Genomic DNA, 26,980 nt, shown 5'->3' with positions numbered 1-26,980 from the left:
TGCACTGCACTGCAGCCTTGACCTCCTACCTCACTCTCCCAAGGAGATGGGACTGCAAGCACCCAGGTAATTAAAAAATTGTTTTGTATAACACAGTCTCACTATGTTGCCCATGCTGGTTTTGAGCTCCTGGTTTCAAGCAATCCTCCTGCCTTGACCTCACAAAGTGCTGGGATTACAGGCCGGGTATGGAGGCTCACATCTGTAATCCCAACACTTAGGGAGGCCAAGGTGGGTGGATTACTTGAGGTCAGGAGTTTGAGACCAGCCTGGCCAACATGGTGAAACCCCATCTCTACTAAAAAGAAAACACAAAAAGTAGCCAGGCATGGTGGTGCACACCTGTAATCCCAGCTACTCAGGAGGGTGAGACAGGAGAGTCACTTGAACCTGGGAGGTGGAGGTTGCAGTGAGCTGAGATCATGCCACTGCACTCCAGTCTGGGCAACAGAGTGAGACTCTGCCTCAGAAACAAAAGTGGGGGTGGGGTAAGGTGGCTGGGATTACAGGCATGAGCTTCGTGCCTGGGTGGTAATTCCTATTTTTATCTTCATTTTATAGTTCAGATATGAGGCTCAAAGAGCTGTCTTATCACTTGACTTGAACAGGAAACAACAGTTACAGGTTTGAGTAGGAGTGAATCTTATTCCCTTTCAGTGACTTTGAGGTCCCTGCTTTGTTCCAGCTTGCTCAGTGCTATCCAATAGAACTTTCTGCAGTGATGGAAATATTTTATATGTGCACTGTCCAATAGTCATGTGGCTATAAAGCACTTGAAATGTGGTCAGTGTGACTGAGAAACTAAAATTTTAATTTAAATAAACTCATCTTTAACTAAGACCTGCCTAGTGCTATTGTATTTGTTAGCACAGCTATAAATCAATAGTCTCCAAATTGTGGTGCATATAGCCCAGGGAGGGCACAGACTATGAAGATTACAGAAAGAAAACATACATATGTATACACATATATATATTTGAAATCATTATTTCTGATTTTTTGTGTATGTTGTTTTCTACTGTACCTAACATACTAGGTATAATAGGTATGTGGATATATAAATATACACCATATATATTATGCAGATAATTGTGTGTGTGTGTGTGTGTGTGTGTGTGTGTGTGTGTGTGTATGACTGGGTCTTGCTATGTTGCCCAGTCTGGATTTAAACTCTTGGCCTCAAGTGATCCTCCACCCTCAGCCTCCTGAGTAGCTGGGTATATTATATATGTAATATTTTTTATTTCACACTTACGTAGCACTATATAAGTGTGTATATTATATATATAATAATTTTATTTCACGCTTGTAAAGTGTGATAGGTATGTGCTTTACATTTATTAATTCATTTACTCTTCATAACTCTGTGATATACTTTTATTATCACCATTTTACAAGTGAAAAAACCAAAGTCATATTTGGATGTGCCCTAAGATACAGGTTGTTAGAGGCTAAGTCAATCATGCCCTTTACTTAAGCTAAATAAGTACATGGGAAGTGAGGAGGACAAACATTTTTACTAATAAGGGTGACCAAAAATATTTGATAACTAATGCTCTAGGCTTGACCTGAGACCACCAGTCAGACATAGCAATTCCTATTTTCAAAATTTAAAAGGATTTTAAGCATTATTTAGTCCTGCCTTTTCCCCATTGATAGATATTGCTGTGCAGGCAGAGGTGAATGAGGTAGAGCGATGTACAGACAAGATTCTTGGAGACATCTGTACTCGGAAAACTGTGTATGTGTGTGTGACTATACAACTTTCCCCATTAAAAAAAAGTTCACCTTTGCCAATTTTGTTCTAATTATTAATTTAAAAAAAATACTTGTTTGTTTCAGAGACAAACTCTATCGAAATAGAGGAGGATGGGAGGCAGAAAGCCTGGAGGAGAATCCCAGGTGGAAGAGCAGGCGGAACCCAAGTCCGCTCTCTTCGCTAGGTGCTCATCCACGTGCAGCTTGGCTGGTAATGGCTTTAATTCAACGCAATCAAACACAGGTTAAAACAATTTTCTGAAATAATAGATGAACAAGAAATATAAAATTTACCAAAACCTAATTTCCACCTACACACACACACTTTGTTTAAAAATAAGTATGCTGTTCTCCCCACCTCGCCTCCATCCTTGGTCCACCCTAAGCAACTTTGTTACCTTTCCACACACCCACCAGAGCGCTTAGCTAGCAGATTAATTAGGGCACATTTAACCTTACATACTATGCTGTAATTACAGTTTCTAGCTATGTGAAGTAAGTTGAGGGGTTTTGTGTCGTCAACGTTTTGGAAAGACCAGAATTCTAAAGTATGCACTTAAAAGAAAGGGCTGGATGGAGCACGTGGGGTATGTGTGTGTCGCCGCAGTTCCCTCGGTTTCAAGAGGGATTTTAGGTAAAACAAAGGGAAAGTGAGACGGGAAGGACTGCCCTGCTAAATGAGAGCAGCAAAAGCCGGTTCAGACGCCTTTGGGCATCTAAATCCAAAGCCTGCCTTTCCCGTTCTTCAGTTCCCTGCGGAGAGCTGTTGGGGGTGGGAGGTGTCTTTTTTCCATTCTTCCGCTTTCCCTAAAAACTTCGTAGACAGTTGACCAATACTTACTAAAGGCTTATCGGAGTCAGGAAAGCCAGGTAGGGCGTCCCACGTGGACCTCAACGCGTCGCGGGAGCAGGTCCGGGCATCAGACAAGAACAAGCTCCCCGCGAGGCCGTCCCGGGTGGGTGTGGCCTCCGTCGAAGGCCCCGCCCCTAGAGCGCGTCGCGAGGGGCGGGGCGAGGGAACTGGCGAGAAAGGGCGGGGAGCGAGTGGTGTGGGTGTGCTCGTGCCCGCGCGCTCGCGCCCGGCGTGTGGGCGGGGGCGCGCCCGTGCGCGCGCAGGGGAGAGGCCAGGCTAGGCTGCCGTTGTCGAGTTCGACTGGAGGGGCGGGTGAGTCACCTGCGAGCGGCTGCGCTGGCGGCCCGCCAGTCGCCCGCCGCGTCTGGATCGCGCCGGCTGCGCGGGGCTGCGGACCGCACACACCCTGGGAGGCCCGGGCGGGGAACGGGCAGAGTCTGAGCCCAGCGTCCGCGACGAGGAGGAATCGGACCTTCGCCTTCGCCGCCGCCCGCGGCCGTCGGGGTAGGTGAAGCCTGAGTGGGTGGTCCTCCGGCTCCTGGCGGGCCGGGAGGGGAGACGCGAAACTTTCCGGGCGCTTCCTCCCGCGGTCCCGGAGCCGTCGCGGCGCCGGGAGGTGTCGTCGTCGCGGGCGGTGGCGGCCGACGCCATGTTGGGGTCTGTGAGAAACGGGGCGCTCCCGGCGGCTCCCCTCGCGCCCGGGCCGGCTCGCCGGCCATTCGCCGCCACCGTCCCGCCAGCCCGGGAGAGAGCCGCGCCCGCCTGTAGGACGCCGCCGCAGCCGCCGCCGCCGCCGCCGCCGGGGAACGGGGGCCGCCGGGGAGGGTCCTGTCCACCGGTCTGCGGGGCGGGGGCCGGCGGACGCGGGAAGGAGCCCACGGGCCGGGCGGGAAGTTGTAGGGCCTGAGGTCGGGGGTCCCAGACACGGCCAGGGGCGTCTCAGGGTCCCAACAAATTTCTGGCCGAAAAGTTTGCAGGGTCTGCACATCGGGTACGTTGTAACCTGAACTACATATTTGTATGTCACTTGGGAGAAAAAAATGGCCCCGCAGAACTTGCTCTGATAGAAGCGATGGTTTATTTATTTGGAGCCTTTTAAAGTTTTGTGATCCTTTGCCGATTTTATTTTTCTTTTTAAAAACGTGATTGAAGGCCGAGAGCGCGCTGCTGGTGCTGCTTGAATAGCCTTGTGCGCTCTCCGTACATTCCAGCAATAACTTGAGTGTGCGGTGGAAGTGGGTATGAAGGTTACAGACACCTAAGCCCTCCTCCGTAATTCAGACTCACCAAACACGTTGTTGATAAATGCTTTCTTTGTGGTGGTGTGTAGTACGTTGCTGAAGAGAGTCATTAAAGAAAGATTTAGACACAAACTTTGAGAGTCTTAAAGGCATATGTTCTCTTAAGAATGAGGTGAAGTGATCTTGACAGTTTGAAGTTTTTTCCTCCCTTTAGTTTCTTAAGGGTGAATGCGTACGGTGTTGTGAGCATTTACCCTTTTTTTTTTTTGGATACTCTGGTAGCTCGTGGGGTCTTCACGTTCATTCAGTATTAACGAAGGCTTCGATGTAATCTCTTTGGGTCCCGACCCCACGGGGAGTGAGTGGTATTAAGCTGTTTATTTGGAAAGTACACGTAATCGGCCTCAGAACTAGTGTAGTGACTAAGGCATCAAGAGAAAAGATTCAGCCTCAGTAAATAAATCAAAATTATTTTTAAATAAAGGCATCTTTAAAATTCTGTTAAATGAACTGAAAAGGCTCTTAAGCACAAATACAATAAGCCCTAAAACGCCAAGTTCTTGGAGAATTTTTTTACTTTTTAGATCTAAAAATACAGCTTCTGCTCATTTGATTGCCAATTTCTTTTTACTTCCCTCCCTCACTCACTCCCTTTCTTTCTCCCTTTCTTCCTTACTTTTCCTTCTTTTCCTTTTGTGAAACAGGGTCTCTCTCTGTCGCCCAGGCTGGAGTGCAGTGGTGTCATCTCAGCTCACTGCAGCCCCGACCTCCCGGGCTCAGGCCATCCTCCTCGGCCTCCTGCGTAGTTAGGACTACAGGTGCTCATCACCATGCCTTGCTAATTTTTGTTTGAATTTTGTAGAGACGGTTTTGCCATGTTGCTCAGGCTTTATTGCTAATTTCTGTTGTTGTTAAAAATTCTTTTAGTTTTGCTTCATTGTCAAGTAAATGCCATTATACTACTTATTTATTTTTATGGATGAAAAGTTACTTAGAATTGAAATGACTTAACTAATTTCACAAATGTAGCAGCCAAGCTGGTATTTAACTGAGATCTTCTGACTCTGAAGCCTTCTCATTTTTCCTTTAGCATAACTTTGTAAGATACATAACTCAGTCCTCTGGAGCAATCTGTCCATCTTGTTTACTGTTATCACTGTTCTTTCTGATTTGAATTTATTTCTTCAGTATAAACACTTATTTCCCAGAGAGCTGATTTACAAGTGGCTCTTGTGATGAAATTTTTTCCTTAAAAATATTTAGGCCTATATTCTTTGAAGTCTTTTCTGCTGTGTTCTCTCATTTGACTCCGCTTCTCTCCCCAGAAATCAATTTCTCCCATGGTATTACTGTAAATACCGCATAGATCTGTCATGACATCTCTTTGACAGCAGGCAACACATCGGGTCTGATTTGCCTCTTCATTCCCTGCATGCCAAGAACATAGCAGATGCTCAGGAAAGGTTTCAATGGATGAGTGCACATATGTTTGTTCCTTGTAAATATGCTTCATGAATTTCTTATGAAATCGTAAATTTCATGAGCAACATAGTTAAATCTTCTTTGTAGTCTTTTTCCCATTACATGCCATCAGCTCCATTAAATCCACAAACTGGTTTATTTTGTGTTTGTGTGTGTGTGCGCATATATGCATGTATTTTGTTTTGGTGGTGGTGTTGAGAATTTAGTAACTGAGTGAATTTTGGCTTGGGGAAACTTACTAAGTTCCGTAATATTTATGGAACTTAAATATTAATGAAATTTCTAAGTAGATAATGGATTAAATTATAATTACTGATGTATGAGAGAGAAGCCATGGATCATCAAAGGGATTGTAATCATAATTTTAAGTGTGATTGAGTTTATTTGAACTTGATGGAAATATTGTTAATGCTTGAAAATTTTGAAGGTCATATGTATACATTTAAGCTCTTGGAACAAATCTCATTATAGGTCTATCAATTATTGTTTTGCCAGAATTGTCTTAGAATTTTTTTTTTTTTTTTTTTTTTTGAGACGGAGTTTCGTTCTTGCTACCCAGGCTGGAGTGCAATGGCGCGATCTCGGCTCACCGCAACCTCCGCCTCCGGGGTTCAGGCAATTCTCCTGCCTCAGCCTCCCGAGTAGCTAGGACTACAGGCACGCGCCACCATGCCCAGCCGATTTTTTGTAGTTTTAGTAGAGACGGGGTTTCACCGTGTTGACCAGGATGGTCTCGATCTCTTGACCTCGTGATCCACCCGCCTCGGCCTCCCAAAGTGCTGGGATTACAGGCGTGAGCCACCGCGCCCGGCCTGTCTTAGAATTTTTAAAATGCCCTGCTTAATAGGAAGTATATGAATTTTATTCTTCTGTTGTAAGTTTATCTTTGACAAACCAGCTTTGTACCTGAGCTGCCTGCTTAATACTTAAAAGCAAGGTATGTGTTGATTTAAGTGAATAAAAAATACATCATGAATATGCTTTCACAGTGCTACTTTAAGTTGCAAAACTTCTCTAGGTTAAGGTGTTCTGTAATTCTGTAATGACTGTAGAATTTAGGGTTTTATTTCCTGCCCTAAATAAAGGGCAGGAAATAAAGGTAACTTTCTCCCCTGTCAAAACTGTAAACCACAAACTACTGTGCTCAATTTAGGGAGGTCCTGGGAAGAAAATAAAAGGCATTCAAAATAGTTGCTGTGAATGTACTGGAAAGAGAGCAAGTTGTAGGATGAAGTAGAACAAATAAACCGTGTCCTGGCTCAGCTCCTTGCTAGCTTGTGACTCGAACAATGCCGCTTCACTTCTGTAAGCTTCACTGGACTCATTTGTGAAATGGGCACAGAAATATTTGCCTCAGTGATATCGGATCACCCAAGATTCGATGTTTGTGGAATGGCCTGGCATATAATAGTAGGTATTATTTTAACAAATGAACAGAGTGGCAGTGAATTATATAGAATTATATTCTCTTTTAAAGGGAAGCAGCATGTAGAAATACCTAGTTCGGTTTTCACCTTGGCTGCACCTTAAAATCTGCTGAGGAACTGCTTGAAAATGCTATTGCCTGGATCCCACCCCAGGACAAATAAATCAGAATTACTGGGTTTGGGGACAGAATATAGATAATTTTGCCTTTTTTTTAAAAGCACCCATGATTTTAGGCTCAGTCAGGTAGACAACCTTTGATTTAACTCAATCTCTCATCTCCTTTTTTTCCTCTTCATTTTGTAGTTGAATAAAATGAAGAGGGGTTTGTTTAGCTGCTAGCCACATTCCTATTAGGCAGGCTGGAAAGGATGTATTAAATATTTGCAGCTGAGGAAAGCAAAGTGCATAGAGGTTAAGTAAGAGTTACAGTCATTTCTGGCCAGAATGGCCACATTTGGATCTGTACTTCACTAACTCCGGTGACCCTTACCCCTCCTACTCTACATCAGCAGGCTGCGTGTTATGACCATGTTACTTAACCTTGTCATCATTCAGAACCACTCTACCTCACGTCTTAAACCCTGTGGCCAGATGGTGATGCAAAGGTCTGTTTTCTGTTTCTCTTTTCTGTCATACCTGGTGAAGCAGCTTTTTGTCCTTATTGTTACCTCCAGTCCATCCTAGGCCATTAGTTGTCTTCCTTCTTTCCAACCTTGAACTCTGTAGTTCATATTCTAACCATGAACTCACTAGACCACATAGTCCCTCCTCTCCTTGACCTTTGCTGGGTATAACTGGTCAATTTGCTACTTTTGTCCCTGCCCCACACTTCCTCCAAAAGTCACACTTCTGGTGCTTGTTACATATTTGTTTTCTACTGTTTGTTTTCTACCTGCTGTGTACTGGTCACTTTCTAATTCAAGTTGACTCATTTTCTCTGTTGCTTTTTCACTCCAGTCAGGTTGCTAACCCCAGTCTTGAAACGCTTGACTTTGAGCAGATGGCCTTGCCTCCTTCTAAAATGATTAAGATTTTATGATGTGAATTTTCTGTTTTCTTCTTTGCACCAACTTCTTCATCTTTTTTTCTTCCCATTTTCAGAAGTGGAACTATTTTGAAAGCTTTATACTTGTTCCATTTAAACAAGAGTTGAGAAAAAATAAAGATTTTTGTATTCTTTGCTCATATTTTTATTAATTGTACATATAACTGTATTTTGCTTTTTATACTTATATTTTTCTACACATTCTTCTTTGTATTTTGTTCCCAAACTAAAAAGCTTTTTTTTTTTTTTTTTTTTTTGTCTATGAGGGAATGTGTTCATCACAAAATAATTAGGCATATCAAAATATTACTAGTCTAGTACTTAGAGATAACCAGTACTAACTTTTTGGTGTATATCAACCACTTTTAAGTAACAAATAGGCTTATACTATATGTGCTGTTCAGAAACTTAAAATGTTTTAGCAGTTTTTTACATTAAATATTGTGTTTTTTTTAAGTTTCCTAAAAATTCATGGATGTACCAAAATTTATTTAATTAGTTTCCTATCGTTAAATATTTAGGTTGTTTCTAGCTTTTCAGTATCATAGACAGAGCTACAGTGAACTTCATGTGAACAACTTTGTACACTGTTTTAATTTTTATATATATTATTGGAAATAGTATTGTTGTTTAAACTTCCTAAAGCATTTGTATTGCCAAAAATGGCATTTAGAAAAGTTATTCCAGTGTGTATACAGTACTGTCAAGAATATGAGGCCCATTTTTAACCACATCTTAGAGAGGTGAATAATATATTAATATCATTTGAATTTTTATTTGATTGGGACTGAGTCATTTTTTAAATTTATTGGTTATTTTCATTTGTTGTAGTTTTTTTTTTTTTTTTTTTTCTGAAATTGACATTTGTTTCTTATTTTTCTGTTGGGATGTTTTCCTTTTTTCTTGTAAATTTACAGGAGCCCTTTGTATATTAAAAATGTTGGCCGGGTGCAGTGGCTCACACCTGTAATCCCAGCACTTTGGGAGGCCAAGGTGGGCAGATCAGATTGCTGGAGTCCAGGAGTTTGAGACCAGCCTGGGAAATATGGCAAAACACTATCTAATACAAAAATTAGCTGGGCATTATGGCATGCCTATAGTCCCAACTACTCAGGAGGCTGAGGTGGGAGGATTGCTTGAGATCAGGAGGTGGAGGTTGCAGTGAGTGGAGATTGTGCCACTGCACTCCAGCCTGAATGACAGAGCAAGACCCTGTCTCATAAATAAATAAATGAATAAATGAATGTTGACTTTTTGCCATATAACTTTAATATTCTTCCCGCAATGATGAAGTATTAGAAGTTTAGGTAGTAAAATTTTTCTTTTATGATAGCTTTTTGTGATGTATTTAACTATTTCTCAGCTAGAAATTTAGGTTTTGTTTTTCACGATTAGAGTTAATGCCAGAGAGAAAACTTTTTACATGCTGCACCCCCTCCACCCCTTTCCTCAGTTTATTTCTCCAGGATAAATTTTTGTGGGTAAAAATTCCAAATATTTTATTGTTATACATTACCATTAATCCTTGATTTTTTTTTTTTTTTCCATATGCCCCACTGCTGATTGTGACCTTTTGGCAGGTTATTTAGTCTCTGAAAGTTGTGAAACATGTGAGAGCAGGTTGAAAAGATGCATTGTGCTCCTTTGTCTCCCATTCTTTTTTCTCTTAATTTTCCTCCTGTTTTCTAATAGGGGTTCCCCAAAGTTGAGTCCTCTGCCCTCATTTTTCTTTCATGCATCAGCCAGCATCTCTAGGTGGGTCACTACCACATCTCTCTCTGTCCTGGAGCTCCCTGCTCATCCTGGCATCTCTGTTCTGCAGATGTTTGTCTTGTGGATGCCCTGCTGGACTTCAAGATAAGTATGTCCCAAACTGATTTCTTCTCCCTCCTGAAACAAAGCTAGCATCTGCCCAGTGGCTTACCCTGAAGCCTTTGAAGTCATCTTACACTCACTTTTCATCCACGTATTCAGTTATTTCCTAAATCCTATTTGCTGTGCCTCAGTTATCTGCCAATTATTGTGGTTCGGGCTTTTGTTACCTTTCATTTAGAGACTCTTGTAATACTCTTCAGACTGGTTTCTTTGCCTTCAGTCTTGCTTCTTCATATCCTCTTCAGTCCATCCTGTGTACTGCTTCTGTGTCTGATTAATATTTTCCTGTTTAAAAGCCTTTGTCTTCCCATTGCCTGTGTAATAAAGTATAAACTCTTCAATCTGATGCTTGCTTTCTTTTGCAGTTTGTCTCATTCCTGTCTTACCAGACTTCTTATCACTATGCCTCCTCCTGACCCTGCCTCTTCTGGCTCAGTTATTTCCTCTCTGGGAAGTACACTTGTGTACCATCATCCACCCCCAAACCCAGATAATTTGAGCTATTAGTTTTGCTTTAAGGCCCAGCTTGAATTTCTAGTGCTTGTAAGACTTGTTCTGGCCAGGTGCAGTGGTTCACGCCGGGAATCTTAGCCCTTTGGGAGGCTGAGGCAGGCAGATTGCTTGAGCCCAAGAGTTTGAGATCAGCCTGGGCAATACAGTGCAACTCTGTCTCTACTAAAATACAAAAAATTAGCCAGGCGTGGTGGCATGCACCTGTCGTCCCAGCTACTTGGGAGGCTGAGGCAGGAAAATCACTTGAACCCGGGAGGTGAAGGTTGCAGTGATCTGAGATCGCACTACTGCACTCCAGCTTGGGTGACAGAGTGAGACTCTGTCTCCAAAAAAAAGACTTGTTCCTAATGTTCTACCTGGTCAAAATTACATCCCACCTCAACTCTTTGGCCCTGGGACCTTCACCACTGTTTTTTTTTTTTTTTTTTTTTGAAAAAAGTTAGAGTGTTTTTTGCTTGTTTATCCTGTGCTAATTCAGACTTTGCGCAGATTTAAGTTAATTGTATACCTCAGTTTATAGGACATTATAGGGATACCAAACCCCTTCCTTGTTTTGTTTTTTCTCTTGTTAATTACTCCCATGATCATCTTTCCTGTAGAAACACACCTGAATTATATATACTTGTCTACATAAACATGAGAATATAGCTGTCTTTCTCTTCTACAAAGGTTTTCAGTTTTGAGTATCTTCTGTCCTTTAATATTACTTTGCACAGAGCAGTGATAATAAATGTTTGGCTACCTGGAATTCATTGAAAATTATTAATGGGTTTATTTGCTTTTGAATTAATCACTGAGACTAAAATTCTGGAGATTAATTTTAGCTTTACTCTTCTATACCTACTCTGCAGTTCTGAACCTGACCCATCCTTTCTATTCCTATTGTAAATTTCAGACTCTTCATCAACTTTCCCCTCTGTTTTTGCAATTGCTTTTCAACTGGATCCTGCTTTCAGTGTCTCCTCAAATTATCTTTGTTTCTACAGTTATCTTAGAAAAATCCAGATCAGATCAGGCCACTTCTTCCAAAAATTTCAGAGGGGTCTCCAATGTTAACAAGATTTTGTCTTATTTTCCCCCTCTTTTCCTACTAAATAACTCTCTACAGCCTCTGCTGCAGCTGTATATTGTGACTTTTTTTTTTTTTTTTTTTTAGAGGGAGTATTGCTCTGTGGCCCAGGCTGGAGTGCAATGGTGAGATCTCTGCCTTCTGGATTCAAGCAATTCTCTCACCTCAGCTTACCAAGTAGCTGGGACTACAGATGCATGCCGCCCAACTAATTTATATATATATATATGTTTTTGGTGGAGATGGGGTTTCACTGTTGGCCAGGCTGGTCTCAAACTCCTGACCTCAAGTGTTCTGCCTGCCTTGGCCTCCCAAAGTGCTGGGATTACAGGCGTGAGCCACAGCGCCCGGCCCAGTGTGACTTTTTATGTGCATTTTTACTTGCAAAGCTTTGTGCCTTTATTTAGCCATTATTTGCCTTCTGAAATTCCGCTCATTCTTCACAACCTGTTTCCAGTGTTCAAATGCTGCATTCTCTGTGCCATGCTCTCACTCTTCCCTTTTTTTGCTTCCTTACTACTTTGCTCATATTTTTATTATAGTACTTACCTCCTTGTGGTTTGTATTAAACCTTGTATATATCTTTTTTCCTGATGCCTGCTTTGTTCTTTTTTCCACCAAACATATACACCTTGAATGTAGTAAGCAGATTGTAACTGTTTTGAATGATACTAAAGAAAATTGATCAGGGATGTGACAGGATAACTAATTCCTCAGTAGTGTTTTTGTAGAGCTTTACCAGCTTTATTTTTCAGATGTTATTTAATTAATTATTTTCTTGGGACAGTTTCTCGCTCTATCGTCCAGGCTGCAGTGCAGTGGCACAATCATGATTCACTGCAACCGTGGCCCCACTCAGGCTCAAGCAATCCTCCCACTTCAGCCTCCCAAATAGCTGGGACCACAAGTTCACACCACCATACCTGGCTAATTTATGTATTTTTGATCGAAATGGGGTTTCACCATGTTGGTCAGGCTGGTCTTGAACTCCTGGGCTCAAGTGATCTGCCTGCCACGACCTCCCAACGTTATAGGCTTGTGCCACTGGGCCCAAGCTATTTTTTAGATATTATCCAATGCTTTCTCTACAGCTGTCAGCACTGTACAGCTGCCCCTGTACAAATACTTTTTGAAATGATGTGAGTTTTTAAATCTGAGTTTTGTGATGATGCAAATATGCACATAATCATCATTTTTTATTTACTAACTAAACAGCTGTGCTTTTTGGAGAAGAAATCATTTATGTATATTATAATGAGATTGAAATTTTTTTAAAAACAGGATCTGGCTTGCTCAAGACTTCCAATTTTTAATTATATACTGTTCTTAAATGGACCACAACATTTGCTTGTAAATTTAAAATCTGTGGGTCTAGTGAAACAGTTGATGCGTAGGGTGTGGTTCCTGTTTTCTGTGAAAATTAATATAGACGTTAAAAATGAAGTCTTTGATTTTCATCAAACTCAAGATTGAGAGGCTGCTGCCACATCTAACTGCTGATCATATTCAGCTCAGTGCACATTGATGGCATTTATTGCAAGCATTTTTTTAGGTGCTGTTGCAAATACAAAGTTGTAGGAAATAATGTTCTTTTTTTGGTTTTGTTTTTAGGGACTTCCACATCTGTTGGGAACAAGCAGGTACACACATTTTTATGAAACACATAGACTATAAGTGCTATAAAGTGGTAGAATTAAAATGGTATGAGGAGTTACCTGGCCACAGGATATACCTACCCACAATATTTGGCCATGAGGCTATTGAACTGAGTGCATCGTGAAGAATTGGTGAGATTTCAGTAAATAGAGAAGAACAAGGGAGGGAGCTTAGAGGTAGGGAAGGAAGCCCAGGGCATATTCAGATAATAGCTAGTAGTTTGGCTTGACTATAACAAAGAGAATGTAGAGAAAGAGGTAAAACTGGAAAGATAGATTGCAGCAGGCTAGGACTTGACTGTGAAGGGCTTTGAAAACCAGGTTAAGGATTTTAGATTTGATTCCGTTGACCAAGGAATCTGGTTTCTGAATAGAGTTACCCAATTATAGCTGTAGTTAAAGAATATTAATCTTGCTTTGTGTAGGATGGTTTAAATCAAACTTGTCCGATCTGCAGCCCACAGGCTGTATGCAGCCGAGGACAACTTTCAACGTGGCGCAGTACAAATTCGTAAACTTCCTTAAAATATTATGAGATTTTTGTGTGTGTGCGATTTTTTTTCTTTAGCTCATCAGCTGTCATTAATGTTAATGTACTTTATGTGTGGCCCAAAGCAATTATTCTTCCAGTGTGGCCCCAGGGAAGCCAAAAGATTGGACACCCCTGATTTAAATGGTAAAGTTTTAGAGGGCTTGTTTAGAACTTGAAGTTCGTATTGGTTCCCTTCTACCCCTCTAAAGATTTTTTTAACCTCCAATGTGATTGTTCTGATTTTCCAAACTTATTTTCTAAAATCTTCAATTGACTTAGTTGTTCTTACATACTATGATGAATTTCTCTATCAAATCTAACCTATTTGAAACTGCCTTTACTAGTACCCTAAATTAATCATAGCTTTGCCTTTTACTTTCTTTTAGTGTTTGAAGAATCATTTTGAGTATATCTTTTGCTTATTACCATATGTATGTATTTTTTTCTCTTAGTTTGTCAGTGGCTATACCAAATACATAATATAGGTCCATATGCAAAAAATACATCTGCCATATTTATTTCTGAAGGTCAAGGTATAATGAAAAGAATATGCATTAAAAAAAAATTAGTAGACTGGGCACGGTGGCTCATGCCTGTAATCTGAGCACTTTGGGAGGCCAAGGTGGATGGATCATCTGAGGTCAGGAGTTCAAGACCAGCCTGGTCAACATGGTGAAACCCTGTTTCTACTAAAAATACAAAAATTAGCTGGGTGTGGTGGCAGCCATCTGTAATCCCAGCTACTCAGGAGGTTGAGGCAGGCGAATTGCTTGAACTCGGAAGGCAGAGGTTGTAGTGAGCTGAGATTCTGCCATTGTCTGGGTGACAAGAGTGAAACTCCGTCTCAAAAACAAAACAAAACTATGATGCCATTTGATAATTGCTTAGCTAGTTAGTTCATGACTCAATTTTTTTTTTTTTTTTGTAAAATGAAAGTAATGATCACTTAACAAAATTGAGATTATTAAATGAAAGAGTATGATGTGGATGTGTTATCCAAATGTGTAGGTGCTGAGTAAATGTTACTTCCTTTCTTTCTTGGCTGAGACTGTAGAATAAGTCTACTTTTCAGTAATAGGCATATTTGGTGCTTAGGAGACTTTAAAAAAAAATTGACCTCTCTCTAAATGTGATTCAGAATTTTCAAGTTTCAGTTTTTCTCAATCCAGTAATAAATTTAAAATTAACATATTAAAGGTTTTCATTTATTTGGAATATTCTCAGGAGGTTTTGGTAAAGAAAAAAATGGAAAAAAATTTTTTTTTTCATACCAAAGAAATGAACCTCTTCCTTTGATCACTCATAATTTCTATAAGTTGGCCACAGTGGGCAGAAATCCTAGTAGAAAGGGACAGAAAAAAATGTTGGCCTCTCTTTTTGATGGAATAAAGTTTACTAAAATTTCAAATATAATTTGCTAAATTTTCAAGTGTTTCTTTTTTGATTTATCATCTTAATGGTTTATCGAGACCCTTACCAAGAACTACCTCATTATTTTGGTTACTAAATTGTAGAACTTTTGAAAGTAAGAACTGTCTTGTCCCTTGCACATGGTAGGTACTCAGAATATATGTTCATTTGACTTAGATGTGTTAAGAGAGGAATAGTTTGCTTTAATATTATACATTTGCTCAGAAGGATGTATCTCTGGTAGTTTATTGCTGTTTGTTTTTACCTTCATTCTCCACTTGCTTGTTAGTCTCTCCTTTTCCTTTTACATTTTCTATAAAGTCTCAATCCAGCAGTAATAAGGATTTTAAAATCTTGAGATTAAAAGTCATAAATTTGATTAAAAATTGTAGGCAAGTAAGTCTACAGTAAACCAGAAAATATGGCTCATTTACTATCAAAGACTCACTATTTTAAGGACAGAAAGGGGTTTAAAAATTATTTACGTTTTCTTTTTTTCTTTTTCTTTCTTTCTTTTTTTTCTTTAAAGGAGGAAGTAATTTGTGGGAAATCGCTTATTTAGTGTCTGAACCAAGATTAGAATCCAGGTCTTTTAGTTCATAGTTCATTGGTTTTCCACTACAAAGTACAGTTGAATACTGAAGCTCGCTGATAGCAGATATCATGGGTATATGTAAGAAATAAAATTAGATGAGTTTTCATTTTAAACTCAACTCTAAGGATGAGATAAGAAGTATTGATTTCCAGTAGGGAGAACTAGGACATAGTAGTCCATGACATTTGGTCTCTCTTCTCAATTGTAAGTGGGATTCTGTGTCTTTTTAAAGAGTTTTTTTTCTCTTCTAGTATTACATTTTTAACAGGTGGTAGACACCCCACCGAATAACATCTTTTAAAGTAACATGAATAACATGTTACTTTAAAAGCAAGATGTTACCAAAAGACTAGGATGGAGCTTAGACAGTGTAAATGCAGTTCTTGTCTGCAATGTGAAGAAGATAACTTGAAACCTTTGATTATTTATTCTTAAAAGTCGGTATATAAAAGCTGTCTTTATGAAAGATGTGTTTCTGCTGTAATTCTTACGTTTCAACTGTGAATTAACACTGCCAGACACTGCTGGAAAACAAGATAAAGAACATTTAAAAAAAAAAAAGTCAAATGGAAAACTGTTGAAATTAGTAGAATTCTATGAAGAACCTGAATGTGAAAAGAAACAAATACCAATAGTTTTTCTATTAACAGTTTTAACTAATTAGAAAACATACTGTGGAAAAGAGCTTAGATTCAAAGTGCCAACAAAAAGTATACAAAATCTGGGAGCCTATTTAAGAAGTGTAACTATCTTGCAGAAGAAACATACAAAATTACTATGCCAAAAGATTTGAAGCCTTGGGAAGAGATACTACCACCCTCAAATGCTCAAAACTGTAAAGATGTTAATTCTAAATTAATTTATGGATATAATGTGAGTTCCATCAACTTATCAGTGGGATTTTATTTATTTATTGTAATTTAAAAAATGGTTCTAAACCTTAGCTGCATGTTAGAATTATCTGAGGAGCTTAAAAAATATTTTGGTGCACAGGTCTTACCCTGCATACCCCTGACCAATAAAATTAGACTATCTGGAGAAGAATCTAGGTATCAGTATTTTTAAACCCTTGATATTTATCAGCAGAGTTCATTGTTCTTAATTTTGGGTTTTGGATTTCTTTTCTGAGTAGTTCTAATTATTATATTGATTCATATTTTATAATCATTTCTTAGAATCTTCCAAAGAACAAAAACAAAATTTACTTATTTTAAAAAGTAGAATAAAACTCATTCTAGCTTGCAGTTACCGTATGGTTTCATTGGGCATGTATAAATCTAAGATATATTATAGGATCTTAGTGATTTTGCTTTTCCTAAATCTTCAAGCATTTTGCTATTTCATTTTCCTACAAATTATTAATCATTACTCACTAATTTCCCCCAAGTATGCCAACACGAAGAAAATGGAAGAGTGGTAGAATTGCCAAGTAGGGTGATGCAATGGTGAAATATAGCATCACTACTGTACCATCTCTTAAAAAGATAGGAAAACAGTTTTGAGATAATCCTTTTTAGCATTTTTGTTCAAGCCTTTGTTTAACATATTTGAGAATTCATATTTTTTTCATTTTTTATTTTCTGTCTTTAATAGCAAAGAAAAGGCAAAGGAAGATATTTCGGAACTATTAGACAAATCAAGATAAATGCAAAGAAACAACACATATTAATGATAGTGAATTTAATTGCATAAGTGAAATCTTAGACTATGGGTGTTCAAATGATGATTTCCTAGATGAGTTTTTAAAACTCAAGAATTAACAGTATTTCTAAGGACAAAATATGAAAACATTACAGGTTCATGCATTCAAAGTTTCATTCAAAGGATGTTGCCTATTTTGGATATATATACCTTTAATATCAGGTGGAATTAAAAAATTTGTCATGTTTAAGTTTTTATGAAGCTTCTTTGAAAGCTTTTTTAAACTACCCCTTTATTATTTTTGTAAATTAGTCATAAAATTCCTTAAAATATTAAAAATAAAGAGTATTTTGAACCCAGATAGTCAATTGAGGTGAACATTTTTTTCCTGATATGCCAAAGGTTAAATCTGCCTTGTGATTCCAGTGTGAAGCTAAGGATGAGAACCACTATTCTAAGTAGATTTTATCTGAACAAATAAACAAAATTAGATAAAATGTTTTTTAAAAAGTTTAGTAATGGTCTAGAATAGTCTACCAGATACATGGTACTGACATAGAATTATGAAACAGATTAATTGATTAAACCAGGTAGCCCAGAAGCAGATCTTAGAATATGTAAAAATTTAGTATGATAAAGTGACATAAATTAGTAGATTGGATTACTAATAGCATTAAGGCAAGTTACCACTTATTGAGTACTTGCTGAACATTTTATGTGCATTATCTCATTAATCTTTTCCTTGATAGTATGTGCTATTATTTCCATTTACAAGTAAGAATATCTGAGGTCACATAGTACTTGGTGTTTCTGGAACAATTAGCTCTTTTAGAATGCAAATATTTGGAAAGCAAAAAAGTATTTTTACCTATGCCAGAATAAATTTTAGTTGGATGAAAGAATTAAATGTAGAGTTTGTGTCATAAAGCATAGATAACAAATAGGTGCATCTGATACCTGGATAGGGAAACTTAGGAAGAAAATCACAAAAGATTTGTAAGTTTAACTGCTTAAGAAATACAACTGACTTCATGTCAGACACCATAAAACCATAGTAATAAACTGGAAAAACAAAACAGAAAAAGGATTAATAGCCTTATGTGTAAAATACTCATAGATTAATAGTCCCTAAATATGTAATCTTTAAAATGCAAGTGGTTAATAAACACATTAGAAAATCATTGACCTCATTAGGTAGTTGTGGAATAAAACATTCAGTTAAATTAAAAGTACTTTTCCTTCCTATCGTAGGACCTTTGTTCGTAGTATTTCCTTTTCATGGCTGACTCCTCATTCCTTAAGACTCAGTTTATAATACTACCTCCATGAGGCCTTTTTGTTCTACTCAATCTAAATGAATTTCCCCCTGTATCTTGACAACCTGCTTGTTTCCTTCATTGTACTTCATCTTTTGGAATTAAATATTTATTTGTTTATTTATTTATTTATGGCCTTTCTCTTCCACTGCCCTCCAAGCTCTGAGAAGAAAAGCATAATTCCCACTATCTAGAAAGTGCTCAATGAACAATTGTTGAGTGAGTAAACACACTGAATAAAAGTGAATAAAGTAAAACAAGATGCTTTTTAAAAAATCTGTCATGCTTGCTGAATTTTTTAAAGAAAAATGCCATATGTAGAACAAGGTGGAATGAATACTGTCATTGTGCTGCTTGGTAAATTGGTGTTACTTCCAGAATGGAAATTTTGTAAAAGGTAGCAAGAGTCTTTCATACCTTTTGACCCAGTAATTTTGCTTCTTGGAATTTGTTCTATGAAGCCACTTCTGCAAGGGGATGGGAAAGCTTTCTTTTTCATTCTTCCTATATTCACTGGTATTCTTTCCCAGGGAAAGTAGACATTAATCAAATTCGGCCATGTTTATAACTCTCTTCTGCTTCCTCTTTTGGTCCCCTTCAATGCGTAGGATACGGGAAGGGCTCAGTCCTTGGCTAAGCCCTGTGATCTTGTATTCCAGTCCTCTCACAAAAGTGTAGCGTTCCTACTGTTTGGGGCACCTCAGTGTGCTGCAGGTAAATTTATATTTGGGCTAATTTAGGGGAAGGGAGAGGCCTTGCTTAGGCCCTGAGCCAAAGGGTAGTGCTCTAATCCAGTTCACCAGAGAACATTATTTATGGTATCTAGCTGTAACCCAGATAAAAGCGGTACTTTTGATTTTCCTTATGATAACCTCTCCCCACTCCTTTCTTTCCTTGCTGCCTCCTATTTCCCTACCACCATTCTGTCTCGTGTGTGTGTGTGTGTGTGTGTGTGTGTGTGTGTGTGTGTGTGTACAGGGCAGCATTTATGTATTCCTGGGTTTTTTAGTTCAGTGCTTACCATCTTTTTTATGTCTGACGTATACAGGAAATATTTCGGGACCAAAAAGGATAATGGAAGGGGCTGCTTAAGGCCAAAGGTCTTATGTTTTGTGCATGCCCATTGTTGTTCAGATATAGGTCACAACCCATCCATCAATCAAGTGGGCTGCCAGAAGCATTAAAATAAATGAAAAGAATGCATTATTCATTGTTGAAATAATTATATTTGTAACCTTGCAATATGAAATATATTTATGTCGGTCATTGTCAGACTTGAAAGGTATTTGCTTTGCTGCAGCCAAATGCTAATTAATAATGCCCCAAACCTCACTTAAGTTGCATTATTCTTAAACAGGGAGAAAGATTTATGAACAAAGGTTTAGACTTAATATATTGAAAAATTTGGACAATGAAAGATTATCAAGAGACCAACAGGGTAAATCATGACATATCCATCCTTTCAGGTGATTTGTTCAAGTTAGTATTCCCTTATCTTTCTTCAGTATTTTTAGGGTTTGCAGTGAAGGTCCAGAGGTTTATAGCTTTCTTACAGTTCTTGTAGAGTCAGTGGCCACCGTTCTAAGGAACAATTAGTGTACCATAATATACTGTATAGCATCACAGAGAAATGAGATTTGAGGCCTGTTCTGCTGTGACAGCTTGGGCAAATTATTTAACCCCTTTTTGTCTGTTTACTCATCCATGAAATGGAGCTAATAGTGCATGTATCATAAGGTTGCTGTGAGAAGGAAATACAAAGTGCAAAGTTCTCAGCACATTGCCTGGACTGCCTATGAGTAGAGTTCATTCCAGGTTAAGTTTTGCTTTTACATTATTAAATCTCTTTGTGCCTTAATTTCTTCATTAGCTTATAATTCAGCTAATATTAGATACTTCTTTGGGGGACAATAAAAACTTCTGTAGTAACTTCATAGGCATTCAAACAGTTAAAATCAAAAGATAAATGTGAAAAGCACTGTACAAATTTATTAATAATTTTACTAATTCCCATAGCAGCAATAGGAAATCTGTGTTGTATATGAGTTAATAACTATATGTCCAAGTGGGTGGACTTGGTAGTTGATTCAGGTGGAGATAGATTTTTTTTCAGTTTTTTTTTTTTTTTTTTAAAGTGCCAACGTCTTTTCCTGCCTTAGTGCCTTTGCAGTTATTCCTTCTGTCTGGAATATTTTGCCCTGGAATATTTTACCCCTTATGTCTGCCCATCTAGTTCAGCTGAAATGACTCCACTGTAGAAAGGGCTTTCCTGATTATCTAGTCTGAGTATCTCCCAGTTTATCTTTTAAACATCACTTTAAAAAATCATAGCATTGATTAGTACTAGATTCTTGATTTTGTTTTCTCTTTCCCCCTCCCCAGCTAGAATGTAAATCTCGAAGAGAACAGACACCTTGCCTGTTGTTTATTTTTAAATTTTTATCTATTGTCACATACTCAAGTATGATCACCTGTATTGTTTATTTTTACTCTTCCTGCACCTAGATACTAAGTGCCTGACAAATACTTGTTGAATATTTGAATATAATATAAATTATGAAAAAATGATCCATAATTATACTTTCCAGAGATAAATTACCATTGTTGATAGTATAGTAGATATTTTCTAATTTTATGTTCTGTGTGTGTTTACATATACAGATGTCTATGATGATGCTTTTGAAATATGTATACCATTGAGTCTAAAGATAAACATTTTTTGCTATATATTATGTCTTTGAAGTTGGGCTGTCTTATAATCAAGAGTATGCTGTGGTTTAATTGGCAACATTTTTCTCTTTATGAGTTGCTCATAAATATGTCTTAAAATCTATAGCATCTTAGATGTGATGAAGCACAGTATGTATTTTAAACAAAAATGCGATCAGGATGTTCATCTCTTTTCCCCACTTGAAGATCTTGAGCATTTTCCTTGTCACTAGTTTTAGGTCTATCTTATTCTCAAGAGATATAACTAAGGGTGTGTCATAACTTTTTCAACCAATTCCTCCTGATGTATATTTGGAGCTTTTCCAATTATTTTCCTTTATAAAAAGTGCTGTGCTGATTATTCTTGTACATATCTTTATGCACGTGAGCAAAATTTCTTTAATTAGATAGATTGGTGTGTACACATATTCTCTGTAGTGTACAAGGGTACCTACTTCCCTACACCTTTGTGAGTACTGCATCTTAGTAAATTTAAAAATTTTTATTAATGTAAGTGAAAAATATCCTAATGTTTTAACATAATTTCTTTAATTGTGAAAGAGAGCCTCTTTTCCTGTTTATTAGGTGTTTTTATTTCCTTTTCTGTGATGTACTTGGGCGTAGGATAGTAGGCTTTTAATTGGCTGGCAGATTAGTCCTAATTAGAGAAATCTTTCCAGTTTGGAACCATGCAGTATCCTGTTAATTCTTGGGAACAACTTTTAGGCCTGCCACATCCTACCCTGTGGAGGACAAGAGGGCTTTATAAGGACCCAGGATTTGGGGAGAGACAGAATTCAGGAATAACTAGAATTCTGGTGTCCTTTATAATGGGGGCCAAGAAGGACCATAGTGTCAGTTTTTGAGCTGAATACTGGAACTATGCTGTTAGTCTTTAAACTTTAAATGTTCTTCTTCTCAGGCCTTGTTGTTCTTTAGTATGACTTGGTTATAGTATAGTAGTATTAGTTTATTAGGTTTGAAATAGGATACAACTCTGGGACTTGAGTGAAGTCAGTATTGAACCTAGAGATTAAATGTCTAGATTAATATGGTTTTTTGCACATTGTTAAAATGTTCTTAACATTTTTTAGTACCTTTGCTGTGTCAAACCGTATCAGTTTCAAACTTAGCTATCAGATGATCTCTGCTTTTTGTGTTCCACAGTGGTCTGTGGAGGAACAGATTTCAGACCTTTGGTAAAAGTGAAGCTACAATATACATAGAATATGAATAGCTCACAGGAAGGTTTTTAGTCTAGCATGGAATTTGTTTAAAGAAGGCTTCCTGGAGGAGATATGATAACCCTAACTAAGTCTTGAAGGATGAGTATGAGTTAGCTGCAGCAGTAAGTACCTGTAGTAAAAGGAACAACAGTGAAATGAACTACAAATAGTAGAGTGTTCTTAGAATATAATAACTGAGGTGAAGAGTGACTTATTGTGAGGCTGGAGTCACAAGTAAGAACCAAGTAATGAAAGGCCTGGAACACCCTGTATTTAATAGGTTAAGGGATCATTTTGAGCAATGATGGGGGTCGAGTTAGCATTTTAGAGATCACTGCCCAAAGACTGATTTAGGGGCAAGACTGAAGGCCAGGAGACATGTTGGGAAACAGTTCTAGTAATCCAGGTGAGAGAACTAAGGCTATAGCTCAGTGGTGATAGCTTACTGGGAAAATTGTAGTCATTTTTCTTAGTTTATGTAACATTTGGCTCTCTATTGTTCAGAATCCCATTGAGATGACATTTCATTGAATGAGGTTTATTATTTTGCAGAGATAAGTTATGTTAATTATCCAATCATCTTTCACTTATGTCTGTAGGAAGTTTATAGTTTTACATATACCTGCTTAACTAGTATGGTGCTACATGGAGATAGTATTAAATAAGTGTTTTTGATTATTTTAAAAATCGAGAAATGTTAGCCCTTTTGGTGTGTCTAGTGATTATCTTAGAGGGAAAGAATTTTAGAACATTTTGCTTTTGTGTAAAAGCAATGACTTGTTAGCTTAAATTTATATCTAATTTATTAACTTACAGGAATTTATCATTTCTGTGTGCTAATTTCTTTTTCTTTTTTTAAAAGGCTATTAGTGAAAGATGGTGGATCGCTTGGCAAACAGTGAAGCAAATACTAGACGTATAAGTATAGTGGAAAACTGTTTTGGAGCAGCTGGTCAACCCTTAACTATACCTGGACGAGTTCTTATTGGAGAAGGAGTATTGACTAAGTTGTGCAGGAAAAAGCCCAAAGCAAGGCAGTTTTTCTTATTTAATGATATTCTTGTATATGGCAATATTGTCATCCAGAAGAAAAAATATAACAAACAACATATTATTCCCCTGGAAAATGTCACTATTGATTCCATCAAAGATGAGGGAGACTTAAGGAATGGATGGCTAATCAAGACACCAACTAAATCTTTTGCAGTTTATGCTGCCACTGCTACGGAGAAATCAGAATGGATGAATCACATAAATAAATGTGTTACTGATTTACTCTCCAAAAGCGGGAAGACACCCAGTAATGAACATGCTGCTGTCTGGGTTCCTGACTCTGAGGCAACCGTATGTATGCGTTGTCAGAAAGCAAAATTCACACCTGTTAATCGTCGCCACCATTGCCGCAAATGTGGTTTTGTTGTCTGTGGGCCCTGCTCTGAAAAGAGATTTCTTCTTCCCAGCCAGTCCTCCAAGCCTGTGCGGATTTGTGACTTCTGCTATGACCTGCTTTCTACTGGGGATATGGCCACATGCCAGCCTGCTAGATCAGACTCTTACAGTCAGTCATTGAAGTCTCCTTTAAATGATATGTCTGATGATGATGATGATGATGATAGCAGTGACTAAGACCACACTTTCGAGTACTTCATCAGGTGTGGCTGAGAAATCAACTTTGGGGGAAATGTAGATTCTGCGCGCGCTCTTTGTTTTGTTTTAGCCATGAATTTGCCTGAGAAACTTGTAACCTATGTGCCTCAATATATTCCATAGAAAGTAGGTCCCCCTGCCTTCTCCCACTCCTCACACTCTTCTACAGGGATAGACTTTTGCAAATATATCAGATAAATTTTTTGTTTCTTGTTGTTTATTTTTAGGTTATTTTCTTGGAAGGTTGGGAAAAAATGTTTGTTTAACAGATGATGTACTACATTGTTTTCATTTCTGTTGTATGGTAAAACTAAAAGCACAGAATTATGGGAAAGGGGTTACAGTGTGGTTCATTAATAATGCTGGTAGCTTTTTTCTAACCATCCTGTTTAATGGTTAAGACACCAGTAACAAAAACACATGATTTGGAAATACTTTGGCTTTTTCACATACCTAGTGGTGCCTTATCATAATAGCACTGTTACATGAAATAAGCCCCTACCTTCTTACTTTCTGGTTTGATGAAAAAAAGACACTGGTGCTCTTTGAAGTGATAAAGTGAGTGTTTATGAATGGGTGTAATTAGGAAATACTTCTCACCTGACAACTACAAATAACTAAGTTTGGAGGTATTTTGACTCGATATGAATAAATATTTTTCCACAAAATAGTTGTGATTATATTTTTTGTTTTACATAGGTCCCAAATTATAATTGTCAAATATATTTTTAAAATTAATAATAGGTTGTCATTCTTAGGAATTTGGTTTGAAATTTATCAGTTCCATAGAATTGTCATACTGCATTAGCTTCTACTTTTACTTAAACATATTTTTAGACATACATTCATCTGCTTTAACATTATTTCTGGGTTGAAAATCTTCTTCTAAAACCCTTGAAAATAAACAACCTCTTTTTTACAGAGCCCATGTTAGAGCATAGATTTACTTAGGCTTGAAGACCTGGAAGAAATAATGTGTAAGAATGGTCTTAAGGCAGACCACTTTAAGTTTGGCTAGACTTCATGTCGTGGAAGTATTGTCTATTTCAGTGTGAAACTATCTTGAATTTGCAAATATAGTGTTATATTTTATAAAGTTTTGTAAAGTCCCAAACAATATTTCTATTTTTGTAAAACAGTTGTATATGTAATCTGTATGTGAAATCATTTTGCAATCTATGAAAATAGAGTAGCAATTGCTATTTCTAAATTGTGAACTTTAAGTCAGTCTAGATTTCTTTTGAGAAGTGACTTTTTGCTTTTGAGGCAGCCATTAGGTTGAAAATATATATTTATCATATAAAACTTGATGCATTTTGCACTACTTTCTCCGTTTATATGCTGCAAACAACTACAGTCTTTGAAATATGGAAAATCAGCAGTCTAAAGTTTGTTTTAAATTCTAAATTAAAAAAAATCAAGTCTAAATATACTGCAAATGTCCTGAGAGGTTTGATTCAATAACTTGTGATGGAGGACCCTTTGGTATCTTACTGTTTGGTTAAAGCACTAATTTTACTTACCTATTAAATTTTGAAAGCATCTGAGATATACAAATCTCCCTGTAGGAAATATGAAAGAAAAGCACAACAAAACTAGGGGTTTTTGTTCATTTGCTTGCTTTTATGATTCTTTTGTTTTGTTTTTTTTTTTTTTTTTTTAAACGGGGTTTTGCTCTTATTACCTAGGCTGGAGTGCAATGGCGCGATCTCGGCTCACCGCAACCTCCACCTCCTGGGTTCAGGCAATTCTCCTGCCTCAGCCTCCAGAGTAGCTGGGATTACAGGCACGCGCCACCATGCCCAGCTAATTTTTGTATTTTTTAGTAGAGAGGGGGTTTCACCATGTTGACCAGGATGGTCTCGATCTCTTGACCTCGTGATCCACCCGCCTCGGCCTCCCAAAGTGCTGGGATTACAGGCGTGAGCCACCGCGCCCGGCCCTTCTTTTGGTTTTTTTAATATCAGGTGGATTTTTATTTCTAAGCAATATATACATAACAATCAACCAACATATCTGAAAAGGATCATGAAACCTGAGAAATGCTAATGGAGGCTTGCTGGTACATAGGAATCTAGCAAATTCAGGAACCAAGGGGAATGTTCTGAGATAACATTTACATTGTCAACTTTTATTGACTTTGTTTTTACAATAAAAAATATTTTACAACACTTTCTGTTCTCTGTATATTGTGACTTGAGGATTTCCTTCCTTTGCTAAGCTAAAAAAGATATGCATATTTTGCCTAATCATTCAACAGCTGTGAGTGCCTGCTATGTGCCAGCCATTGTCTAGACAGTAGGTTACAGCAGTGAACAAAACTCCCTTTTGGGTATACCACACGTAAGCTCAGAAAACAAACATTCTTCCAAATGCTGAAGATAAGACTTAATGTTATTGAGAACTGCCTTTATATAATTTGGCTTTGCTGTCCAATTACTGTCAGAAGGAATGACTGGCCTGAATTGACATTTCTCAGAAGGAAATGTACACGTGGCTGACAGGTATATGGAAAAATGCCCAAGATCACCAATCAGGGAAATGCAAATTAAAACCACAATGAGATAATTACTATAACTGAGACCTGTTGAAAGACTGTTATCAAAAAGATGAAAGAGAAGTGTTGGGAAGGATATGAAGAAAAGGAGATCCTTGCACACAGTTGGTAGGAATGTAAAGTAGTACAGCCATTATGGAAAACAGTAGAGGTTCCTTGAAGAGTAAAAACAGAACTACCCATAGCATCTAGCAATCCCACTGCTAAGTATATACTAACATCTGAAGAAAATGAAATCAGTATGTTGAAGAGATATCTGCACTTCCATGTTCATTGCAGCATTATTCACAGTAGCCAAGATATGGAATCAACCTAAGTGTCTGTCAACAAATGAATGGATAAAGAAAATGTGGTCCATATACACAGTGGAATACTCTTCAGCCATAAAAAGTTAAATCCTGTTACTTGTGACAACATGGATAGAACTG

At 37.9% G+C, this 26,980-nt stretch overlaps 1 protein-coding gene across 3 annotated transcripts; it reads left to right on the top strand.

The window, feature by feature from the left end:
- Positions 1-2,818: 2,818 nt before the first annotated feature.
- PLEKHF2 (pleckstrin homology and FYVE domain containing 2) lies at positions 2,819-25,579 on the top strand. Of its 3 annotated transcripts, XM_032248722.1 has the most exons (3): positions 2,863-3,115; positions 4,067-4,205; positions 23,206-25,579. In XM_032248722.1, the coding sequence occupies exon 3, from the start codon at positions 23,225-23,227 to the stop codon at positions 23,972-23,974; it is 750 nt and encodes a 249-aa protein (XP_032104613.1). In that variant the 5' UTR covers positions 2,863-3,115; positions 4,067-4,205; positions 23,206-23,224; the 3' UTR covers positions 23,975-25,579. The 3 variants fall into 3 exon arrangements, with proteins under 3 accessions (XP_032104605.1, XP_032104613.1, XP_032104622.1); XM_032248714.1 differs by lacking the exon at positions 4,067-4,205 and having other exon boundaries at positions 2,819-3,115; positions 23,211-25,579; XM_032248731.1 differs by lacking the exons at positions 2,863-3,115; positions 4,067-4,205 and adding an exon at positions 14,255-21,121 and having other exon boundaries at positions 23,211-25,579.
- Positions 25,580-26,980: the final 1,401 nt, after the last annotated feature.

This window comes from Sapajus apella, unplaced genomic scaffold (genome assembly GCF_009761245.1).
Source record: "Sapajus apella isolate SASKATOON/1434 unplaced genomic scaffold, GSC_monkey_1.0 scaffold3, whole genome shotgun sequence".
NCBI classification, from domain to species: Eukaryota; Metazoa; Chordata; class Mammalia; order Primates; family Cebidae; genus Sapajus; species Sapajus apella.
The sequence above is the reverse complement of the archived record's forward strand: the minus strand, read 5'-3'. Positions and strand labels throughout refer to the sequence as shown.

Coding starts and splice junctions, on each gene's coding strand:
- PLEKHF2 (XM_032248714.1), top strand. CDS start 23,225: ATGGTGGATCGCTTGGCAAACAGTGAAGCAAATACTAGACGTATAAGT.